Here is a 20,700-nt window from a genome sequence, read left to right as displayed (position 1 = left end):
GTTATGCAAGATGTTATCATTGGGCGAAAGGTACAAACTCCTGTACATTTTTTTTTTTTTTTGTAATTTCCTCTGAACCTATAATTATTTCAAAGTAAAAAAGTTTTTAAAAAACCAGTACATTTCTTTGTCACTTTAGGGAACAGGCCTATGAGGTCAGGCGGTAACATAAGTAAGTGAAGTGGCTGGGAGCAGAGAGGTTGAGAACTGGCTGATATCAAGGAGTCAGCTTTTACATAGGTCCTACTGCTGTGGGACTGTGCGCCCAGAATTGCTGAGTCTTCTGAGTGCTGTTGATGTTTTCATAAAATGCCAGAAATTAAAATGTTGAATAAAAAAATTTCCTGACTTTTACTGACAACTAATTCAAACTTGTTCGAATACTGTATATAAGCCAAACTAAGTATACTAGAGGGCTGGATTCAACCTAATGATTCTTGTGCAAACTTAGCTTCAGGCCAGAGGTTCAGTTTGGCCATATGATAAACTGCTCCTTTCACAGCCTGGTAATCTCAGCGTGAAGCTCATGCTACTCTGTGGTCCTTTAGGAAAGACTGAGAAATGGGTATTCCTAAAAAAGTAAGTGTTCTGACCAGGCCACTACAGAAAATGGCATAAGCCACCAGTCACTGACACCCAGGGACTCTGGAGAATGTCGGTTTGATCACAGCTCAGACTGACACCACTGCTGCTGAAATCCCCCTATAAGCTCTGACCCAGATCTTCACATCCACTTCCTCAGCATGATGCCTGGGACATAGCAGGTGCTCAGCTTGCGTTTTTAGAAGTGTTCCATTTGTTTTTTTTTTTCTCCAGCTACCTTAGTTCTTTTATTTCTTTAAAGCTAAATGAGTTCCACAAAAACTGAGAAAATGAACTAGAATCTGGTATCCTATGTTTTCCCGAGGCTGATATGATAGCTTGGTGATGTACTTTATATGTAGGTGTCAGCAGCACTCACAACCTCTGTGTCTGTTTGAAGCTCTGAAAGTGAGCCTTTTGCTAATGAGTGCGAATGACCAGAGGGAGCTTCTGATAAGGTTATTATTCTAGTTTTGGCCCTTGAAAGACTTTATCATCTCTGTCCTGCTGAATGCCCAGTCTAGTCTTCCCTTCTTCCCCAACTCCTAACCTGGACAGCTGACTCAGAAAAAGTGAAACGGAGGACAGAGCTAACAGCATATTCTTCACTACAACCACATCCGAGAGTCAATAACTAACCGCCACTGTCTGAAACATTATAGGCCTTCATCACACTCCTGTCTTCAATCTCTAGTAGACAGAGATTCCTTCATGAAGGAAATGAGTAGAAAAAGTACAATTTCTCAAAATCGGAATTTTAATTTACTTTACTTTTAATTAAAGTAATTTTTAAATCTTAAAATGCCATCTATCGTCCGATTACACATTCTCAAAGTCAAATTTAAATTATTAAAATATACATTTGCATGATTTCTGTCCTCTCTTCCCCAAAAGTCTGCTTATAAGAGTCCAGAGAATGTCTTCTAATCTTCCTTTAAAAAAGAGCATTTGTAGTTATTGCATAATAGTAAATCAATAAAAGAGTCTTTTCCTGCTTATAATTTTTTACCAAGCTTTATAATATACAGACTTTCGAAGAGTTGGTTCTCAGCCTAGAAAAGTATGCTAATAAGGTAAGAGTGGTAATTCAAAGTGTAGCCACTAATTTCTCTAAGGGGAAATATGCGGAGACCCTAGGCTCTATATTCGTTTTCAACTAATTATCATGTATTTACCTTTCCATTAGTCCGATAATTTTTCTTTCAATTCAGAATTAAGCAATAAGACACTGAATTATATAAAGGCCTGTTTGGCATAGCAGACACATCCTATCATTCCCTAGCCCTGATTTACGGCTCTTAAGATGCACAACCAAGAGGCTGTCTACATGCCCTTTGTATTTATACTCCATCATGCAGTCACCTCAATAACTTATGCATTCTCAGAAGGACTACCTAGCAATTAACTCCAGTCTTTTCTCTCACCATCTCATTATGTAAAGTGGTTTTGAACACAAACTTTATTAGCAACTTTCAATTCTAATTTCTTCTTATCTCCCCCACCTTCGCCCTGACTAGAAATGTCAGTTTATATGTGACCAAAATACACTGGAAAATGGCAGTTTAAAAAATTCACATTAGACTGGCGGCACATTTAGTAATTGGTCTTTGCACTCTGGGGCACTACCATAAATCGAGATTGTCATATTTCAGCTGAAGCATGTGACGCAATTCCTTATAGAAATGGAAATGAATTCTCCCTGCCACACAACACAGCATTTTAACTACGTTCAGGAGGAATGGGTAAGTAAGAAAGCTATTATTTTTATTCTAAAGGTTAAGAAAAAAACCCGAACCCCCAATTCTTTGTTAGAAGGTAAAGGAATTCATAGTATTGGAAGAGCTGAAGTGTGGTTTAATGTACATGTTCTTGGTAAGGAACTAAGGTGGGCCGATGAAACTAAAAGCAAGGCAGCATGTGAAGATGTGTCAAATGCACGAACAGAGAGGCATCCCATCAGCGGAACTGACTTACCAACGTCGGGATCCACAGCTTGAACTCTGGTCAACAGAGCCTTGGTGGCTGTGTTCTCATAGACACAGGTGTTATAGTGGTCAGAAGAGAACACAGGGGGATTATCGTTCACGTCCTCCAGGATCAAGCGGACATCGGACTGGCAGAACCTGCCACCCCCATCGGTGGCCCTGGCGATCAGGCTGTACGCAGGGACCCTCTCCCGGTCCAACAGAGCCAGGGTTTTTAACTCGCCTGTGAAAATAAACAGCTTGACGTTTCAAAAATGTTCTTTCTTTGAAGAGTAGAGGATCAACTATACAAAGAATCCCCATTACAGGAAAGACCGATGACATTTGGCTCAAGTGCCTCATACTTTGAAAAATAGAGCAAATTCGGTTTTAAGCACCAGGGGAATATTTATGGGATTCTGCATACAACAACAAACCAATTGCATGACCTTCAAATTAATTAATCCCATTGTGAAACTTCTGGTATAAGGGGTTCCTCATTTCAGCTACCTGGAGGAGCTCCATACCTCTTTAAACCTCCCAAGATCTGCTCTGGAGATCAGCCATGTCTCCGGATTTCTCCTATATCTCCAGAAAAGCATAGACAATGGACCAGTATCCTTAGTTCTCTGATGGTCAATCAATCATGTCAATAATCCATAGACTCAGAAGGGGCAAGCAATCTCTCTGCTTCCAGGCACTCAACCTCTTTTTACGTCATCTTTTAGAGGAAAACTATCAGAATAAAGGCTGGCTTTAGCAGAGAGGTCTTGGGGGAGTCCTACTGTGCCATGTGAGCCCTACTTGCTGGGCAGTGGAAGGGCCTGTGGTTGCTGGGGGGTCCTGGTCGGGGAACGGTGGAGGAGCCTGGAGCAGCAGCTGTTTAGCAATGAACATGGAGGTAGGCCATGTCTGTATTTTAACCACTGGACCAGCTGCACTGGTGCTGGGTGTCGGCCCATGTGGAGGTTTTGTTGTTGCTGTTGAAATTTCAAGGGTTAAACAGCAAGTCTAATGACAGACCTGAATAAATGCTATTTGGTAAAAAGTATGGCTCATGAAACATTATTACTCTAAAATAAAATTAGTGGATGTTATTTGGACTGTGCCATGTACCCTTATAAAGCAGTTCCTCCTATGGCTTCCTTGGTGCAGCCAGTTCTCAAACATAGGTTGAATCATTTCCCTCTCCTACTCAAAAACATCCAGTGGTTTTTCAGTTGGGCATTCAAGACCCTCCACGATCTGGTCTAAAGTCATTTTTCCTACCACTTTTCACACAAGCCATGCTATAGCTGCTGTCACCAGTGATCACGAGCACGGCATTTCCCCAATGTGTCATGCTCTCTGCTCACACTGTCCACTACAGTGTCCTGCTTTTGCTATTAGAATCTTGGTTCAGCTCAAATGCCAGCTCTTCTTTAAAACAGTTTTTTCTTCCCCCTCATCAGAATATCAGCTACTTTTTCCTCTGTGCTCAAATGTAACTCCCCCGATATCTCTCCTGGGCACTCATTTCATTCTATCATCATCATCATTATCATTATTATTATTATTGCTGCTGTTGATTATTATTATGATTACTGGCTTTCTGGTTTGTCTTTCCCACTGGGTTACAATATCCTTTGGGCATGGTTTATTTTGTTCATCTTGGAGTCTACCACAAAAATCCCATAAAGTTCTTTAATATTGACTAGCTACTCAATGAATGTTATCTATTGAATAAATAATCATCAGGCACATATAGCCACGTAGTATATTCCTATGTAGCTCAGTGCTTCCGAGTAGGATACAAATGACATGGGAGTGGGGCAGAGAGGAGCCACTACCTTTCGAAGACTCAATATTTTGTTTACTAGGACCAAGACAACACTGGAAATATGCAAGTTATTCGATCTTTACACTTCACTTAAAAATTGTCATCGGATGAACCATCCAATACATAACACTGAAATAATTTACCTCCTTAGAAAATGTCTTTTCCATTAGCTCTGGCCTTCAATGCAGGCATTTGCCTTTGGCGTACATAACCTTTCACTTTATAAATTTCACCAGAATATGTAAGCAAATCTGAGGGCTCATAACTTTGGAGAAACTAAGCAGGAATGTTTAATAAAAACCAGACAAGTGTGTTAATAAGCCTCGGAAGAGACCCAAAAGAGATTTCAACAGGGAAAAACTCTCCTTACTAGCATTGCTGTATTGCTTGCATGGCAACCAGTGTTTGTGATGTAATTCTATTTATAGTCTTTATAGGACAGATGTTTTAACTCATGGATATGAGAAACAGGAGAAGCAAGTAGACATGTCTGATTACTTGATGCTAATAAATGTAGGTAAGTCAGGGCAAGTTGCCTAAGCCAAACAGTTTGTGTGCTCCAGAGGACCCATCTTCAGATACCATGTGCAACTAGTATTTCTTGGAGTCCAAGACAGCTAGGCATTGTATCGTATCAAGGCTCTGTTACTCACTAGTGATGAGACCATATGAGAACTTAACTTTTTTCATGGATTAATAATAGCATTTACCCAAAGAATAAATTTCACCTTACCACTTTCTGGATCTAGAAAAAATTCACTGTGTCCAGATCCATAGAGTGAGTATCGTATATCTCCATTGGATCCAATATCAGCATCCTTGGCACTGATCTTCAGGATGATTTTATTTGATGGAATATCTTCGGGAAATAATGCCGTATATGCAACCTAGGCAAAGGTAAAAAAAAATAGGCATTTAAATCATTACCATTTGTGGGGCAGTTGCCACAGTTCGCATGATAAATGATTTCTTTAAAAATGCATTCATATAATTTAGTTTTGGTTATTTTTTCTTGAACCATAGAACCGTCTTACAATATATGATGAAACATGGTATATCTCTTGCCTTGCCCCTCCCATGCTCACTCATTCAGCAAATACTGACTGAGCACCTACAATGTGCTACTTAGATGCTATGAGTACAATGGTGAAGAAAACAGACAAAAATCTCTGTCCCCATGGAAACATGACACACATCACGTATTGATCACAGTCCTCTTTTCTGTTAAGCACCAGTGAGTCCTTGGGACCCTTCAATTCTTTAAAGAGGCACTACTAACATTTGGCATTAGCATGAGAGATTAAAATCTATTTGCAACACTTTTCTAAGCTGTAGAACACCGATACTGTCTCTTGGTCCACATGGTGAGGAAAAGGTAAATTAATAGTGATTTAATTTCAGTACAAAAGAAAATGAAATCTAGTACTGGCACCTTGCACTGGCTGTCATGTTTTGTACTGTGGTGGAAGGACTACTTCATGAGGAGCCTGGAGATCTGGGTTCACTGCCAACATTGCTACTAACCAGCTGTGCAAACTTATACGAAAAAAGTAATTTATGCTTTTAGTGGTCCATGTCTCTCTTATTAAATCAGGGATTTAGACAGAATAAGTCTTAAGGTCCTTTCTGATTCCTTAAAAGTTAAAGACTCACGGTTTTGTTTTTGTGGTTTTGGTGGGCAAAATTAGGTACCTGATCGTGCTACTTTCCATGTTTATAATATTTCATTCACTAATGAAGGAGATAAGAGCAGAATTAGCCTGGCCTTATGCAGAAAAGAAATAGGTTTTGATTTAATTTTAAAGAAGCAGAGTAAAAGGCAGCAACACATCCGATATATACACCACAGATCTCACCTGATCACACACTGGGCTATTGTCATTCACATCACTGACAGTCACTTCCACCATGGCCTGTGTCACAAAGAGCCCATCGGTGGCAGTGATATTGAGGAAGTAAATGTCTTGTTCTTCTCTATCTAGAGGTCTCTTCACGTAGACCTTCCATTCGTTCTGCACCAGGCCCAGGGCAAACCTTCCTCGGGGGTTCCCTCCTGTAGTGAAAAAAGTTTTGAACACATGCTATGAAAAGCTTCGGTCTACACCTACAGTGAGAGGCCTGTGTAGGGTCATCCAAGTGTCCCTCAAACTGTATCATTTACGATACTGAATAAAAATTGGTTCTCGTTTCCTTTTGATTCTTGTGCAACAAAGCCTGATATTTACATGCTTGGTTTATGTAGAAAGTAAAACAATAACTTTCCAAGAGAATAAAATGCACTTAGAGAAGCTAGAGATGATCTCTTGTTTAGTTCTCCTTAAGGACAATCAAGCTCAAACTGTGAACAATCAGTCCTCTTCTCAGGATGATACAATTGTCTTTCCACTTTGTCTCAAGAGAGGATGTAATGATGTAATACATGGTAGCTCTTGTTACCAAGACAATTTCATTAGCTGTTGATTATGCAATCAAGGAAAGGCAGTCCATTCTATTAAGGAATCTTTTAATGAAGGCTTTATCATACAGCTACGCTCTTCTCATAAGGACTGGGGTTTGGGGGGAAAAGTTTGGGTCAGAGTAAGACACATGAGCATCAAATAGCCCTAACGAGGGGTCATATAAAGAGTGGTTCAGAGATAAGCACTGCAATTAGATCAAATTTATCAGAGCGAAGCTGGTGAAAGCGGAAGAAAAGCAGAGGAGATGAAATGGAATGGCTTTTTATGATGCTGAAACACCGACAGTGATCCCAGCAATATTGCTTTCCCACATCATTGTATTACACGGTGACAAAAGTGGCTTGGAAAGATAGGAAGAGGGCGGAAGAAAACTACCTTGACATTCTAATCCCGAAGAGAGAAATAATGTCACTTCAAACAAGGAGGAAGACTGGACCAGACAACTGGCAAGGTGCCCAGAATCCAGTTAGATAATCACTGTTTCATTTATTTAGCCATTCAACAAGAATTTATCGCCTGCTCTGGGCCAGGCACTGTTCCAGGCAGTAGGGCTACAGCAGTGCACAAAACTGACAAAATCCCTGCTCTCCTGGCGGAGCTCACATTCCAGTGAGGAAGACTGGCAAGAAACAAACAAATAAGGAAACATACTGCATACTGGCTGCTATTTCATTAAAAAAGTGGAGCCATTTCATCTTCTTACAATGAATCTTTAAAAGACCAGAGGGCAAAGATCTTGGTCCTGCTGAAGGGATGGAATGGGAAGTAGTGGAATTTTGAGACCAGACTGCACTCTCGATTATAAGGCATGTGGGGGAGGGAACAGAACGGAGTCCAGAGGCCTCAGCAGTGAGGGGCAAACATGGGTAAATGGACCATGATGGGTAGACAGTGCAGAAAAGATGAGGGCCACACTCTTTTCTAGAGCAGCGGTTCTCAGTTTGGGTGACTGTGCCTCTCCCCAACCTCTGGGGGACACTGTCAATGTCTGGAGACATTTTGAATGTCGCCTTAGGAGTCCATGATGGTGGTGCTACTGGAACCCATTGAGTAGAGGCCAGAGATGCTGCTCATCATCCTATAATGCACAGAAGGGCCACCTACAACAAAGATTTATCTACCCAGAATGTCAACAGTATCGAGGTTGAGAAACCTGCTCTGGTGAGGCTTGGGGTTCTCCTTGGGAGATCAGTTTCTTCCATCACTGGCTAGGATTTGATTAGGTTGCAGCTGAATATTGTTTAAGCATGCACGAGTTTAACCTACTGAGTGCTTTTGGTGTAGGCTCACACTGTTCTTTTGTTAAATAAAATGATTAACGGTCTTTTGTTAATCTGTGGCAGCACAGCCAAGTTGTGTTACATCAAGAGCAAAAATTAAATCCCATTAAAACCAGCCGGTGGTTGGCACTGCTAATAGTAACAGTAGCTTTAAGCTACCCTGTTCCCATCACTTCGGTATAGTTGATGGGATGGTCCCTTTAAATCATCCATTAAAAATTCAGAGACGATATGTAAATACTTAAAGCTGAGTATTTAACAATTCTTCCAATCAGAAAAGTATCACTCAGAATGACTAACAAGTTTTTGTCTGAAACTAAATGTAAATAAATCAGAGTGATACTTCATTCACCTTTCTTTTCTTACCACTCTCTCTCTCGTCTTTACTGCAGAAATATATATTTTAATAAAAGAGGGAAGGTATCAGATAAAGTATAAAATGCATAAAGAGCTTTAAGCAGAAAACGTCATGAAAATAGTTCCATGAAGGAGAAAGAGAAGGAAAAGACAGAGAAGGAGAAGAGAAAGAGGAGTAATCCAGAAAAGAAGCGTGGCAATCCGGAGTGGTGACACATATGCTCTCCTGTTGATCTTATTCTGCAGTGATTAATTAACTTTCCCACTAATGTACTTAAGCAGATTCTGTGTCCTGAGGGCATTGTAATTAATTCATTTTTCACGTTGAATAATGTAGTTTTTCTAAAGGGAAGCCACCTGACTACGAGTATTGATGGATTCTTTAAAATCTTTTGGCACTTTGCTTATGTTCTGCCTTTGAATGTCACAACATCAAAATATGAGATTTAAAACCCCAAAATAGTTTTTAGGAAGACTGCTCCCACACCACCCACCTTCTCTTCTTTGCAGTTTAAAGCATCCTGCTTGGAAAGCTACCCATGATCAAGACACCCTTTCTTCACTCTGACATGAAATCCTCAGGCCCTCGGAGCAATGGTGACATATTTTGTGCCCTCCGCGTGACCTCATTCATATATCTCGGCTTTCTCATTGAACTGCTACTTACTATTTGGGGAGACAGAAAAGGGATCAAAGAAAATTGAGTTGTCAGAAGAAATATCTTTGGCTTAGAGTTATAACTTAGGATTTTTCAACAAAAGGTCAAACCAGGCTCTCTAGTGTGTATTATGTGTGTGCATGTGTGAGTTTTTACCATCAAAAGAAACTAGTAAATGAAGCTTACTGGAGTCAAGCTATTTGATTTTTTTTTTTTTTTTTTTTTACCTTTTTCAAAAAGTAGTAGGAAAAAGGAATATGGTTTAATATTATCTCTTTACCAAAAAGAGCTGTTATTTTCATTTCTTCAACTGAGATACTTGGCTGGACTTCTTGTTGAATGATAAAAAGTGACACAAGGACTGGGTACCGATCTGGGTAATCTGTCACAGGAAAACCGATGAACTCCAAGCTAAGGCTGAGTTAGCAACAACCAACAACCGAAAAACCGCATCTACTCAGAGATCTTTTACACTTCCCCAGAGAGAAGTTATCACTCTCAATCCCTCATCTCATCTTCCTTGTTCTCTCCTACTCTCACTCTCTGCGACCCTCCATCTTTAGAAAGCAGAGCACATAGCAAAAACCAAGGGTGGTAGACTGACCTGTAATATGGTAGCTCACTTGGCGATTAATGTCAGAAGTGTCTCTGTCCCACGTGCTGAGGATGGCTACCACCTCTCCCGGAGGGTCACTCTCTTTCACATTCCCTTGGTATACCTCGTGGGCAAAGACTGGAGCATTGTCATTTATATCTGTCACCCTGACAGAGACCAAAGCCATGGAAGAAAGAGAGAAGGCCTCTCCAAGGTCAGAAGCCACCACGGAGAAGGTGAATGAGGGGTCTGTCTCGTGATCCAGGTCCTTCAAGGTACTGATCCAGCCTGTGTTGCTGTCAATGTTGAATGCTTCCATTACCTTTTCGGGCTGGGAATCTGAGTGGAGGGAGTAAGTGACTTGCCCATTGGCTCCCCAATCCATGTCGATGGCTCTCACCTGTGTGAGTTTGGTGCCAACAGGCATCCCTTCCATTATGATGGTCTCGTAGCTTGACGTTTCAAAAACTGGCTTGTTGTCATTCAAATCCAACACCTTGATATCTACATCCACAGTAAACACAATGTCTACCTTGTCCATAGGTATAGTGGCTGCTACTTTAAAGTGGAAGGCCGGGTTGATTTCATGATCAAGGCGTTTGTCAAGCTTGATCATGCCTGTTTCCTGTTCTATGATGAAGACGCTCCCTTTGTTATTTTCTGGCCGTTCCCCATTAACTGTGCTGAACCTGACATTCTGATTGGGCAGAATCCTCAGGGTGTCCACTGTGCTCCCAATGGCTGTATCTTCTGAAACAGTAAAAGAATACTGAGACTGGGTAAATGAAGGCAAAAATGTTTCAGGGGGCAAGACGTGGATATAGACAGGAATGAGGGAGTGCTTTACTGGAATGCCTCCATCTACTGCTTTGACAAAGAATGACAGCACTGTGTTTTTCAGCTGGTTAAAATTGCCCTTCGTGACCATCCAGCCATTGTCAGGATCGATTTCCAGGAGGTCAGCCACTGAGACGGAGGCCTCACTATACAGGGAATAAGTAGTCCTTGAATTTGCTCCATCATCTGGATCTATGGCTTGAACCTGAGTGACTAAGTGGCCCCTTCCAACATCTGCCCTGACACTGGCTCGGTATTCCACTGTCATGAACTGGGGAGCATTGTCATTTTCATCCACAACAATCACCCTTACGGTGCAGAACGTCGTTCTCCCTCCACCATCAAGGGCCCTCAAGAAAATACTAATGTCTCCTTCTAGTGGGTTTTCCCGGTCAAGCCTTTCTGTTGTGATGATCTGTCCATTGCTATCTATGAGAAACCGATCTTTAGCAAAGTCGTTGATGATGGCATAGCTGATCTGACCATACGTCCCTGGATCCCCATCCGTGGCTCGAACGTGGATTACCTTCGTCCCGGCAGCCGCATTCTCTCTAACCTCAGCTACATAGGTGTTTTGTGAAAAGGCAGGGCTATACAGGTTAGCCCCGAGTACCCTAATATGCACCTGTGCAGTGCTAGTGAACAACCCATCAGAGACTGACACATTGAGACTGTACAGAGGCTCCATCCGCTGCTTCCGGTGGTTGGACAGTGTGATGACGCCACTCCTGCTGTCCATCAGAAAACTCGTCCGGTCATTCCCCGATAAAATGTTATATTCCAACCGGTCAAAATCAGAGCTGTCTGCATCAGAGGCTTGCACACAGGTTACAAAATGGCCCCGGGGGGCTAATTCACTCACATATGACTCATAAATGAGCTGATTAAAAACAGGAGGGTTGTCATTTATGTCTGAGATGTAGATATGAACCAGGACCTCACTGCTTAGTGATGGGAAGCCATTATCTGTCGCTCTGACTTTCAAAGTGCAGTGTTGCACTAACTCATAGTCCAGCATCCTCGCTGTCAAGATTAAGCCACTTGCACTGTCAATGTGAAAATAATCTGTGCTGTTGTAAGTATCCTGGACAATCTGATAATGTACCATTTTATTGTTTTCTGAGTCTGCATCAGTAGAGACAACTTGCAAAACTGGCGTCCCAATGAGAGATGCTTCTGATAAGGTTGTATTGTATGTGGGTTGGTCGAAAATAGGGGGATTGTCATTTACATCATTAACTAACAAGTCAACGGTGACTTCAGCCCTAGCACCAGTAAGGGCATCACTGGCTCTTACTGTCAACTTGTAAACAGATGTAATTTCATAATCCAAAGGGCTAACGACTTTCAGGACTCCAGTGTCAAAGTCAATGTTAAATTGTTTATAAAGATCCCCATCAATAATGATATATATGATGCCTTGGCCTTCTGGACTGGTGGCATTGATGCTTAGAATGGAGGTGTCCATTCTTATGTCTTCGTTGATGGATGCCGTATAAAAGGGTTTATCAAACACAGGCATTGCTTTGTTGACAATAGTAATGGGAAGTTCCACAGATGTGGACAAAGAAGGTTTTCCACCATCTTTGGCTAGGATGGTGACTCCATACTCAATGTTGGACAAGTCAGAGTTGAATGCTTCTTTTAAAATGACAGTCCCTGAATTTGGGTTAATTTCGAAGTGGCCATAGTCATCCTGTAGGACATAGGTCACTTCTCCATTTGCACCTTTATCTTTGTCAATAGCTGTCACCTGGTAAATCAGAGTCCCGGGCTCAGCATCAACTTGCACAGCAGCATAGTAAGGGAGGCCCACAAAGACCGGAGAATTGTCATTTATGTCTTCGATGTTAACTCTGACTACCACCCTAGCCACACGCAGATGGTCCATCTCACGGCTAGCTTCCACCACCAGGTCATATAATTCCTGTTCTTCACGGTCAAAGGGGACTCCAGTGGTCTGAATGACCCCTGAGGTAGACTTTATCTTGAACTTATTTCCTGGGTTTAAGATGCTATATTTTAAGGGCTCATTAAGGCGATTTCCAACTGCATTGACGACAGCAACTTTGGTTATATTAGTATTGTTCTCTGAGATTGAGGTGGAGTAAAAGCTTTGTGTAAAGTGGAGGCCACTGTCCATGGCTTCTTTAACTGAGACGGTGACCATGGATGTACTGTAGAACTTTCCATCAGATACTTTAACTATCAGCACATAGTGATCTTTGGAGAGGTTGTTGTTTTTTATGGTGAGCACTCCACTGTTTGCATCAATTAAAAAATGATCCAAGCTGCCTTCCATCAGGCTATATGTCAGCTCAGGGGGCACCTCGGCATCGGGATCCGTGGCACTAACTTTCAGAACTTCCACTCCAACATAGGTAGGTAGAAGTAAGACAGTCTCAAACACAGCCTGAGTGAAAACAGGAGGGTTATCATTCACGTCTGTCACCTCTATGTTGACTTCAACAGGACTCTCTGCAGTCAGCTGGGGGCTACCACTGTCTCTCACGTGCACATGAAAATGGAAATGGGAGATAGTCTCATGGTCCAGAGTGGCAATTGTTCTGATTGCACCTGTACTGGAGTCCACTGTGAAGAACTTCTTGGCCGTGGACTCCACAATCTGATACACAAGCAGAGCATTCCGGTTGCTGTCAGCATCGGTGGCTCGAATCACCAGTGGGCTGTTATCTAAGCTTCTGACAATGCTATTAACTGGGGCAGCCTCACTTAGGCTGCCCGAATATTGAGAGAAGAGAAAAACTGGGGCGTTATCATTTTCATCAACAATTTGAATATTGACTGTGACATTGGAAGCCATTCCTGCCATGTTAGTGGCCTGTACGATGAGCTGATAAGTGGAAGTCCGCTCGTAATCCAATGCCTTCCGAGTGGTGACGACTCCAGAATATGGATTTATAGTGAAGATCCCATCAAAGTTTCCATCTTTGACTTCATAGATGAGGGTAGATTGACTGATGGCAGAAATTAGAATGACTGATGTTCCAATATCAACATTTTCATTTACTTCTGCTTGGTAGTCTTTATGAGTGAACTTGGGGTGAGAATTATCAGACATGGTGACGGAAATGCGCACAATTGCAGTGGCAGACATCGATGGGGAACCCTGATCCGTGGCTTTGACTGACAGGACAAACTGACCCATCATTGTCATGTCTGGTTCTTTGGAAACAGTGATGATGCCCAGGACTGGTTCGATTTTAAATGTGTTCCCAGTGTTCCCTACAATATAGAAATCAACAGAGAAATTAATTGCAATTGGGTCAGTTTTTGAAGATTAACTTTTCATCTAAAGGCTACTGCAACATGGCAAGTAGAAAGCAATTATTTGTACCCATTCCATCTCATTCTGAAATAAAGCAAAAGACTTCTCTTTTAGAAGTATTCAAAAGTAACTCAGAAATGAGTTTTCTGGTAAAATTGTGAATTTCAGATCACTATCTTCTTAATCCAGGTTAACAACTACCACCACATAGCACTGTGTACATTAAAACTGGGAAATAAGAGTTTGTAGGAGAGACTTTTCCACTAAGAAGGTTTAGGACTTTCTTATTCCCAGCCTTGTGAGAAGAGGAACAGTTCGGGATGGCATATGCCAATACCACTGGTGAAAAGGTATTTTTACTTAAACCATATTCTGTGTTCTATGTTATGAGAAAGAGGGTTATAGGAATCATTTCAGAATACTATCACATAGTCATTTGGTTTCAGATTATCCTAAAGGTAAGCTTTGCTACATGGAATTGGTATTGTTTCACTCTATCAAAACTGACTTCACCCTAAACACTACTTTAGTGAGGGGGTTTTGGTCAGACATGGAGAATTCTTCCCAAGTCACCGTTTGTTTTGTGAGTTGTGAGGATTTTTTCTGACTACCCTTCTATTCTTCACTCCCCCATACCCAAAACATACACATGAACACAGAAACATAAAAGTAGATAGAAAACATTATAAGGCAGTTGCGCCAACCTATAACCATTCTGTTCGCTAAATTCTTGAGAAGTTTCTGGTGAAGCAGGAGACTGTTGATAATCTGAACCAGCATCAAAACCAAGAACTTGAGGCTTAATCCTTATAAAACTGAGAAACTGGTGTCCACTTTGACATATCTGAAATGGGAAGGGCTGTGAACCATAAAACTGTAAAAAGTTTAGAGCTCCGCCTCTGAAACATGCAGCAGTGTGAAATCTGGAATTATTGAGGAAGAAGAAAATTAAAGAGGAGAAAAGAATGAGGAACACAAAACTTGAGGAATGTAAAGAATGTAGTTCAGAAGTAGTAGGCAGTATGAAGCAGAATCTTTTTCATTGAGTTGCTTTTTGCTTCTCTCATCAGGCTTTCTGATACTTCTCACAGGACTCACGTTTGTGTGTCTAGATTCTTTTAAATCACAAGTTTGAAATCTTGGTTATGCAATTATATCTGGATTTTTCTTCTTTTTTAAGTATTGTAGTACAGCAAGCATATAGACAGTTTAAATGTCATTATCATTGAGAAAGACTCCAGGATTGAGAGGGCAGTTATGTAGCGTGTCTACTGAAACATAGCAGACATACTTTTTACTACATACTTATCAAATACACTTTTCCATGTCTGAAAATGAAAAAGTCATATTAACGTAAAATGTTTCTATAAGATGCTTATTTTTAAAGAGAAAGTAAATCTAACAAAGCAGTCAATAATTTGATTCTAGCCCCAACATATGAATATTAAACAATATTATCTTTGATGTCAGTATGATTTTTTACTTTGTCACCTAAACATCACCATTTTGTGTTGACAACAACAAGATGTTCAATGATCTCATAAGCAAGCTTGCACATTTTCAATAAACAGCACTGTGGGAATTGAGTGGGAGTCCAACATTTGATTCATAGTTTGTCCAAGGAGGCAGGAATCATTTCACTACAGCATCTCAGAGAAGAAAAATATTGAGAAACGGTCACCTTCCAGCAGTGGCACCAACATGCAACCCCGAATGCTGAATGCAAAAGAGCAGATGGCATCCTGCTGTAGCATTTCCAGGTAAGTCCTTCTTCACCCTCCGCACAGCAGATTTCTACATACCCCGCAAGACACATATGACAGGGACAAAGAGGATCCAGCTTCTAACCTTGGGTAGAACTTCATAACCCTGCTGTCCCATGGCGGCTGACTTGCTTGTTACACTTCTCCAGGATGTCGTGCTCACATGTCAGGTCCAAAGTGGGCTCTGACGCTTTCTCTCTTCAACAGACTGTTCCATTTTCTTAGACTCCATTTCCTGTTTATTCTCTCCTGCTATACTTGAATCTTTAAAACTAATCTCTTCTTGTTTTCTTGGAATCTACAGTTTCTTGTAGACTTTGGCAACTGGGAAAAAGCTGTGCTTATATTACTTATTGTTATTTATTTAGTATGCAACAGAGTACCTGGCACAAAGAAGGCAGTTGATAAATATTGTTGAATGACTGAGAGGTAGATCTAAAAAAAAAAAAGATTTTAAATATCTGTATATATCTTGGGATCCAATATGTTTCCATCCTGACTCAACTCTTAGTCCTGGTCTCTCCCATATTGCCCTGTCTCAGAGCCACCCATGAGACACTGCTGGCACCAAACTTAAAGCCTGAACTAAATATGAAACCTGAAGCTCTGCACTTGTATGTCGCCTCAGTCCTTTGGGCCAAAACAAAAAGCTTCAGTAGTTACTTAGAGGTCAGGCAGGGGGTTGGAAATTTATGGCCTACCAGTAAACAGAGTAAAATCTTGCTTATCTAAGGTTTGTGAGAGAACTTTAAAATGTACACTTTACACAACCACCTGTCATTTGCTTTAAAATGCTGACGCCTCTGGGATCTCTCTCTCTTACCATGATCTGGAAGAAGCTGGCTTAGCTAGGTAGGACAAGTTCAGGTTCAGTGTAGGTCTGTTTATGAAGGAGCCAGTGACCACTTGAGATTTATTGTGTACTTTGTAATTCTCATCAGCTTTTTATATACACAATCAAAGACTGTTTTTTGTTTGTTTGTTTTTCGCGATACTAATCATTCCTGTGGATTTCTGGAAATTCAAGTTTTCTCTATAAAAGATGATTTAAGAAAAAAAACTTTTCTCTCTAGTTTTAGTCAGCTGTTAAAGAAATGACTGAGTTCTTTATGTGCAGCACCAGGCTGTAGTCTGTGGAGGATAAAAGATAAAGAAGACAGTCTTTTCAGCTGGATGGTAAATCACTTTTAAATTACTTGTCAAGAACCTCTAAATTGGTTTAAAAATGATCTGGTGTAGAAATATACTCCTCTTCTTAAGAGGAGTATAGTAGTAGCCTTAATGACAAATATAAAAAGCAAGTAGACACACAGACAAATGCTTAGAAAATGTTAAGAAAAACAAAAATAAAACCCTATATCTAAGTGATTACAATGACATGAAGCAATGTATATGCATGAAAGAATATGGGAAAAAGAAAAAAAATACATAAGATTGGGGGAAAACTACAGAAAGAATGTAAAAAGTTGTTGGATTAGGTAACATTTTCTGTAATGTTATTTAAAAATTTGTTTTCTAAAAGAAGTTTCCCTATACTATTTGTAGAACAGAAGAACAAGGATTATACAATGAAATAATAAAAATGTCATTTGGTAAACAGAGATACAAAATAGCATTTTAAAAAATATTGGTTAGGCATTAGTTTGAAAGGAAATTCTATGGAAATCTAGAAAAGAAATGGGTGAATTTGCTCCGGGCACCTGAGCAAGGACTTCTCTTTTTTTGTGTGTAGAATTTAGCACAGACTCATGAAAAATGTGGATGCCAAATATAGGAAATAGTTTTAGATTATCATTCAATGCAGGTTTTTTTTTAGACGAGTGTTGGCTTTTCTTTTTCTAATCTTTTTTAGTCCAAAACTGTCATTCCAGTGTTCATATTTTAATTCAACCACTCACAAAAACGCCCCACATTTTAAATCAAGGGAAAGAAGCCTTTCCAGCGCTGGCATGAAAGGAGATGGCATTTGGCATGATGCATGACAGACATAATGTTGCAGAACATTTTGGAAATATGTGGCTTGAATATTCAAAAAAGTCAGAAAAGGGGAAGGGAAAATAGAGTTGATAAAAGATATTTGTAATTTCTAGGTTCACAGTCCTATCCCTTGAGTCGACATTTATCTCTTCTGTCATGTTTTCTAGCTGTCTATCTTCGAACCATCAGTAAACTATGGTCTTGCCTTAGAGATGTTAAAATAGATTTTTAAAATAAATTCAAATTTAACAAAACGAGAGGCTGTATTTATTTATCTGTCAGGTTAAGCAGGCAGTTTAGTAACCACCAACTCAACTACTCTGCTACTCAGATCACCTCCAATGAAAAAAATTTTTGTCAACTATGGGCACAGGAATCTCTGAATCCCACAGCCCACCTACTGACAAGTAAACAAAGACATGTAAGATTCAATTCACAGAACTGTCTGGCAGTCCTCAAATGATGGAAGGCTTTGGTTATTTTAGTCTGAGGCCATGGCTCGTTGACCCATAAGTAAATGACACTGAGTTTACTACACATTTCTTCTCTCTTCTCCATTCTGGAAAAATCTGAGATTGAACACAATAAAAAGAAACTCTTTCTTTGCTGTCAATGATGGAAAACATATTATTGAAATGCCAAGAACTTTATACACCGTCATCACGCAAATGGGCAGCTGCTTGGCCAAAAACTTCATTTGGAGACATTCCAGAAGTAACTCTGAATTTTACAAGGTGATAAATGCTACTGAGAGTCGAATGCCATGCATTACACTGCAATCAGTGCAACAGCTCTCACCTGCTTCTATGGTATATATGAGTTCTGCATTTTCCCCTTTGTCTTTGTCCAGAGCCGTCACTTGCAGAACAGCTGATCCCAGAGCAGCCGATTCAAACACAGATGCTTCATACAATGGGTTGGTAAAATAAGGGCTGTGATCATTAGCATCTTCCACATTCACAATGACTCTGGCCAAGTTTCTTCGATAAGGAAACTCCTGATCTCTGACCTTTAGGCAAAATACAAGAAGCAGGAGGTCTAAAACTTAAGTTGCAAAGAACTCACATGGCTATGCCTGTAGTGAAAACAAAATGACATAATGCACACAAAGTGCTTGACCCAGTCCCAGGCACTTAGAAAGCACTCAATAAACGGTAATATTATCAAGTCAGGACACCGATTGTGAACAAGCTGAGAGCAGGGACCACATCGTCTTTATTTCTCAGCATTATGCTTTGGCCTGTCGTCCATACTCAGTCCGTGTTTCTGGAACCAATGCCTGGATATTATAAACAAGGGACTTTCTTCTGGCTCCTCCCATACAGCCATTACCCCTAGCTGTATATACAGCTGCTGGATGAAGACTTTTGTAAAGGGAAAACTAAAAAGTGGATTAATGAATGCAATGTAGGCATTGTCATTCATTCATTCAACAAACATTTATTGTCATCTATTACTTGTCAAGTCCCAGGATTGAGTCTGATGGCTCAGCAGTGATTTAGATACAGTCCCTGCCCTCAAGAACCTTATAGTTGACTAGGAAATGCAAACAAGTAAATAGACAGGTATAAGGCCCAGTGGTAAGTGCCAGGATGGGAGCGAGTGGTAAGGAGAACCTCACTTAGCATTCAGCTTCTTCGAAGAGGTAACAAAAATAAGTAGAAGAGGGAAATGGTGGTAGTGGTGGTGTGGGCACATATTTCGGGCAAGAAGAACCAACATCGAAAGCCTAGGACTGGGAGAGAATCCTGATTACCAAGAAGACGAACTGAATCTTAATTTCTAAAATGTGAGGCCCATTGTGACTTCCCCAAAGGACCTGCCTGACTACTTGAAAGTTTCCCCTGGTTTGCATATGGCAAAAGCTTGCAAATAATCAATTCTTTAACTCTAACCACATGATTTTGCTGTAACTTTATGTAGCACTAATCAAATGTACACTTTCCATTTGTTCAATTTTAGGCTCGAGAGATGTGAAAAAATTAGAAAATATATCGAGAAGAACCATCAAAGGGAAAGGGGTTTTCAGAAATAGTACCTAGAAGAAATGAGCACACTGACTAAAATGGCTTCGGTTGGAGGAAGGCAACATAAACGACTTGCTTGCTCGAAACAGTCAATTACATACATGATAAGTGGTACAGGCTGACCAAACTGAATTTTGAGTTTGTTAAAAAAAGAATGAACAGAAATGACTTGAAGAATTGTGAGAATGGACTTAGTCATTGTACAAAGTTTCTGCCTCTGAAGAATACATGCAAAAGCGACCCAGTGAGCATGCTGAATTTCCCTGTCTGTAGACTGGCCTATCATACCCAGGAACCAAGCTGGACTCTGTATTTTGCGATTACTGAAATCTAGGTATTTTCAATGGAATGTCCAAGGGTGCAGGGACTTTGTCTCTTTTATATCTTTAGTGCCTAGAACAGTGTTTGGCACACAGGAGGTGATGGAGAAATATCGCTGAATGAATATACGATGGCAAAGGGATGGATGCGATGGTCCCTACGAGTTCCTCTTCTGCTCCCTGGAGTCTCAGCTGGAAACCACAGCTGAGGAAACAACACTTCAGTTTCCTCTTGTTCAGGAAGGAAGAGTGGCACTTGGCGGAACACTACTTTCAGCTGCCTGGGAATTGGTAGTGTCTTGGTGTATTTTAAAGCCAATCGGTACATGAGATTAACTCTCTGTTGTTCTATAGGGTCTTAAGGAATGTGGGGAGGCTCTGTAGGCAGTGCAATTGCCCACAGGGTTCAGGCTTGTTGGAGGGACAGATTTTAGGTCACAAACTAATCAAGGATGTTTCTTATTAATCTCTACATCCCAATTATGGGAACTAGGCAAACTCCACTTTAAAATTAAAGCAACTTCTATATAATTTGGGGGCCCCATGAACCCAAATTCAGATATGACACTCTCTGTTGGCTTTGGTATGTTTTGAGTTCTCTTTCATGTGCCAGTATTTACTATTAGGTCCAATGCCAGTGCAATAAATGATAAATCAGTTCTCTAAATGCTTCCAAGGACCGGGCATCGCATAGGTTGAGTAAATGATTACCCTTGTGATTAATTTCTCAAGGAACTTCTTTTAAACTTTCCCACAAAATCTCTGGATGCAAA

General features: G+C 40.6%; 1 protein-coding gene and 1 long non-coding RNA gene across 4 annotated transcripts in view; one reads left to right on the top strand and one right to left on the bottom strand.

The window, feature by feature from the left end:
* The window catches only part of FAT3 (FAT atypical cadherin 3), a 600,781-nt gene that overhangs the window by 72,398 nt on the left and 507,683 nt on the right, over nucleotides 1–20,700 (bottom strand). For all 3 annotated transcript variants that reach the window (XM_039847662.1, XM_039847663.1, XM_039847664.1), the window contains 5 exons: nucleotides 18,379–18,589; nucleotides 9,724–13,797; nucleotides 6,222–6,418; nucleotides 5,099–5,252; nucleotides 2,557–2,790 (listed from right to left, as the gene is read on the bottom strand). In XM_039847662.1, the coding sequence (XP_039703596.1) occupies nucleotides 2,557–2,790; nucleotides 5,099–5,252; nucleotides 6,222–6,418; nucleotides 9,724–13,797; nucleotides 18,379–18,589 (4,870 nt within the window). The remainder of the gene's footprint in view (nucleotides 1–2,556; nucleotides 2,791–5,098; nucleotides 5,253–6,221; nucleotides 6,419–9,723; nucleotides 13,798–18,378; nucleotides 18,590–20,700) is intronic.
* Nucleotides 15,434–20,700, top strand: part of LOC120590056 (uncharacterized) — a 30,028-nt gene continuing 24,761 nt past the window's right edge. The window contains exon 1 of the long non-coding RNA XR_005649624.1: nucleotides 15,434–15,600. This is a non-coding gene — a long non-coding RNA (uncharacterized LOC120590056). The remainder of the gene's footprint in view (nucleotides 15,601–20,700) is intronic.

This window comes from Pteropus medius, unplaced genomic scaffold (assembly GCF_902729225.1).
Source record: "Pteropus medius unplaced genomic scaffold, Ma_sr-lr_union100, whole genome shotgun sequence".
NCBI classification, from domain to species: Eukaryota; Metazoa; Chordata; class Mammalia; order Chiroptera; family Pteropodidae; genus Pteropus; species Pteropus medius.
Note: the sequence above shows the minus strand (reverse complement) of the source record. Positions and strands in the feature narration are given on the sequence as shown.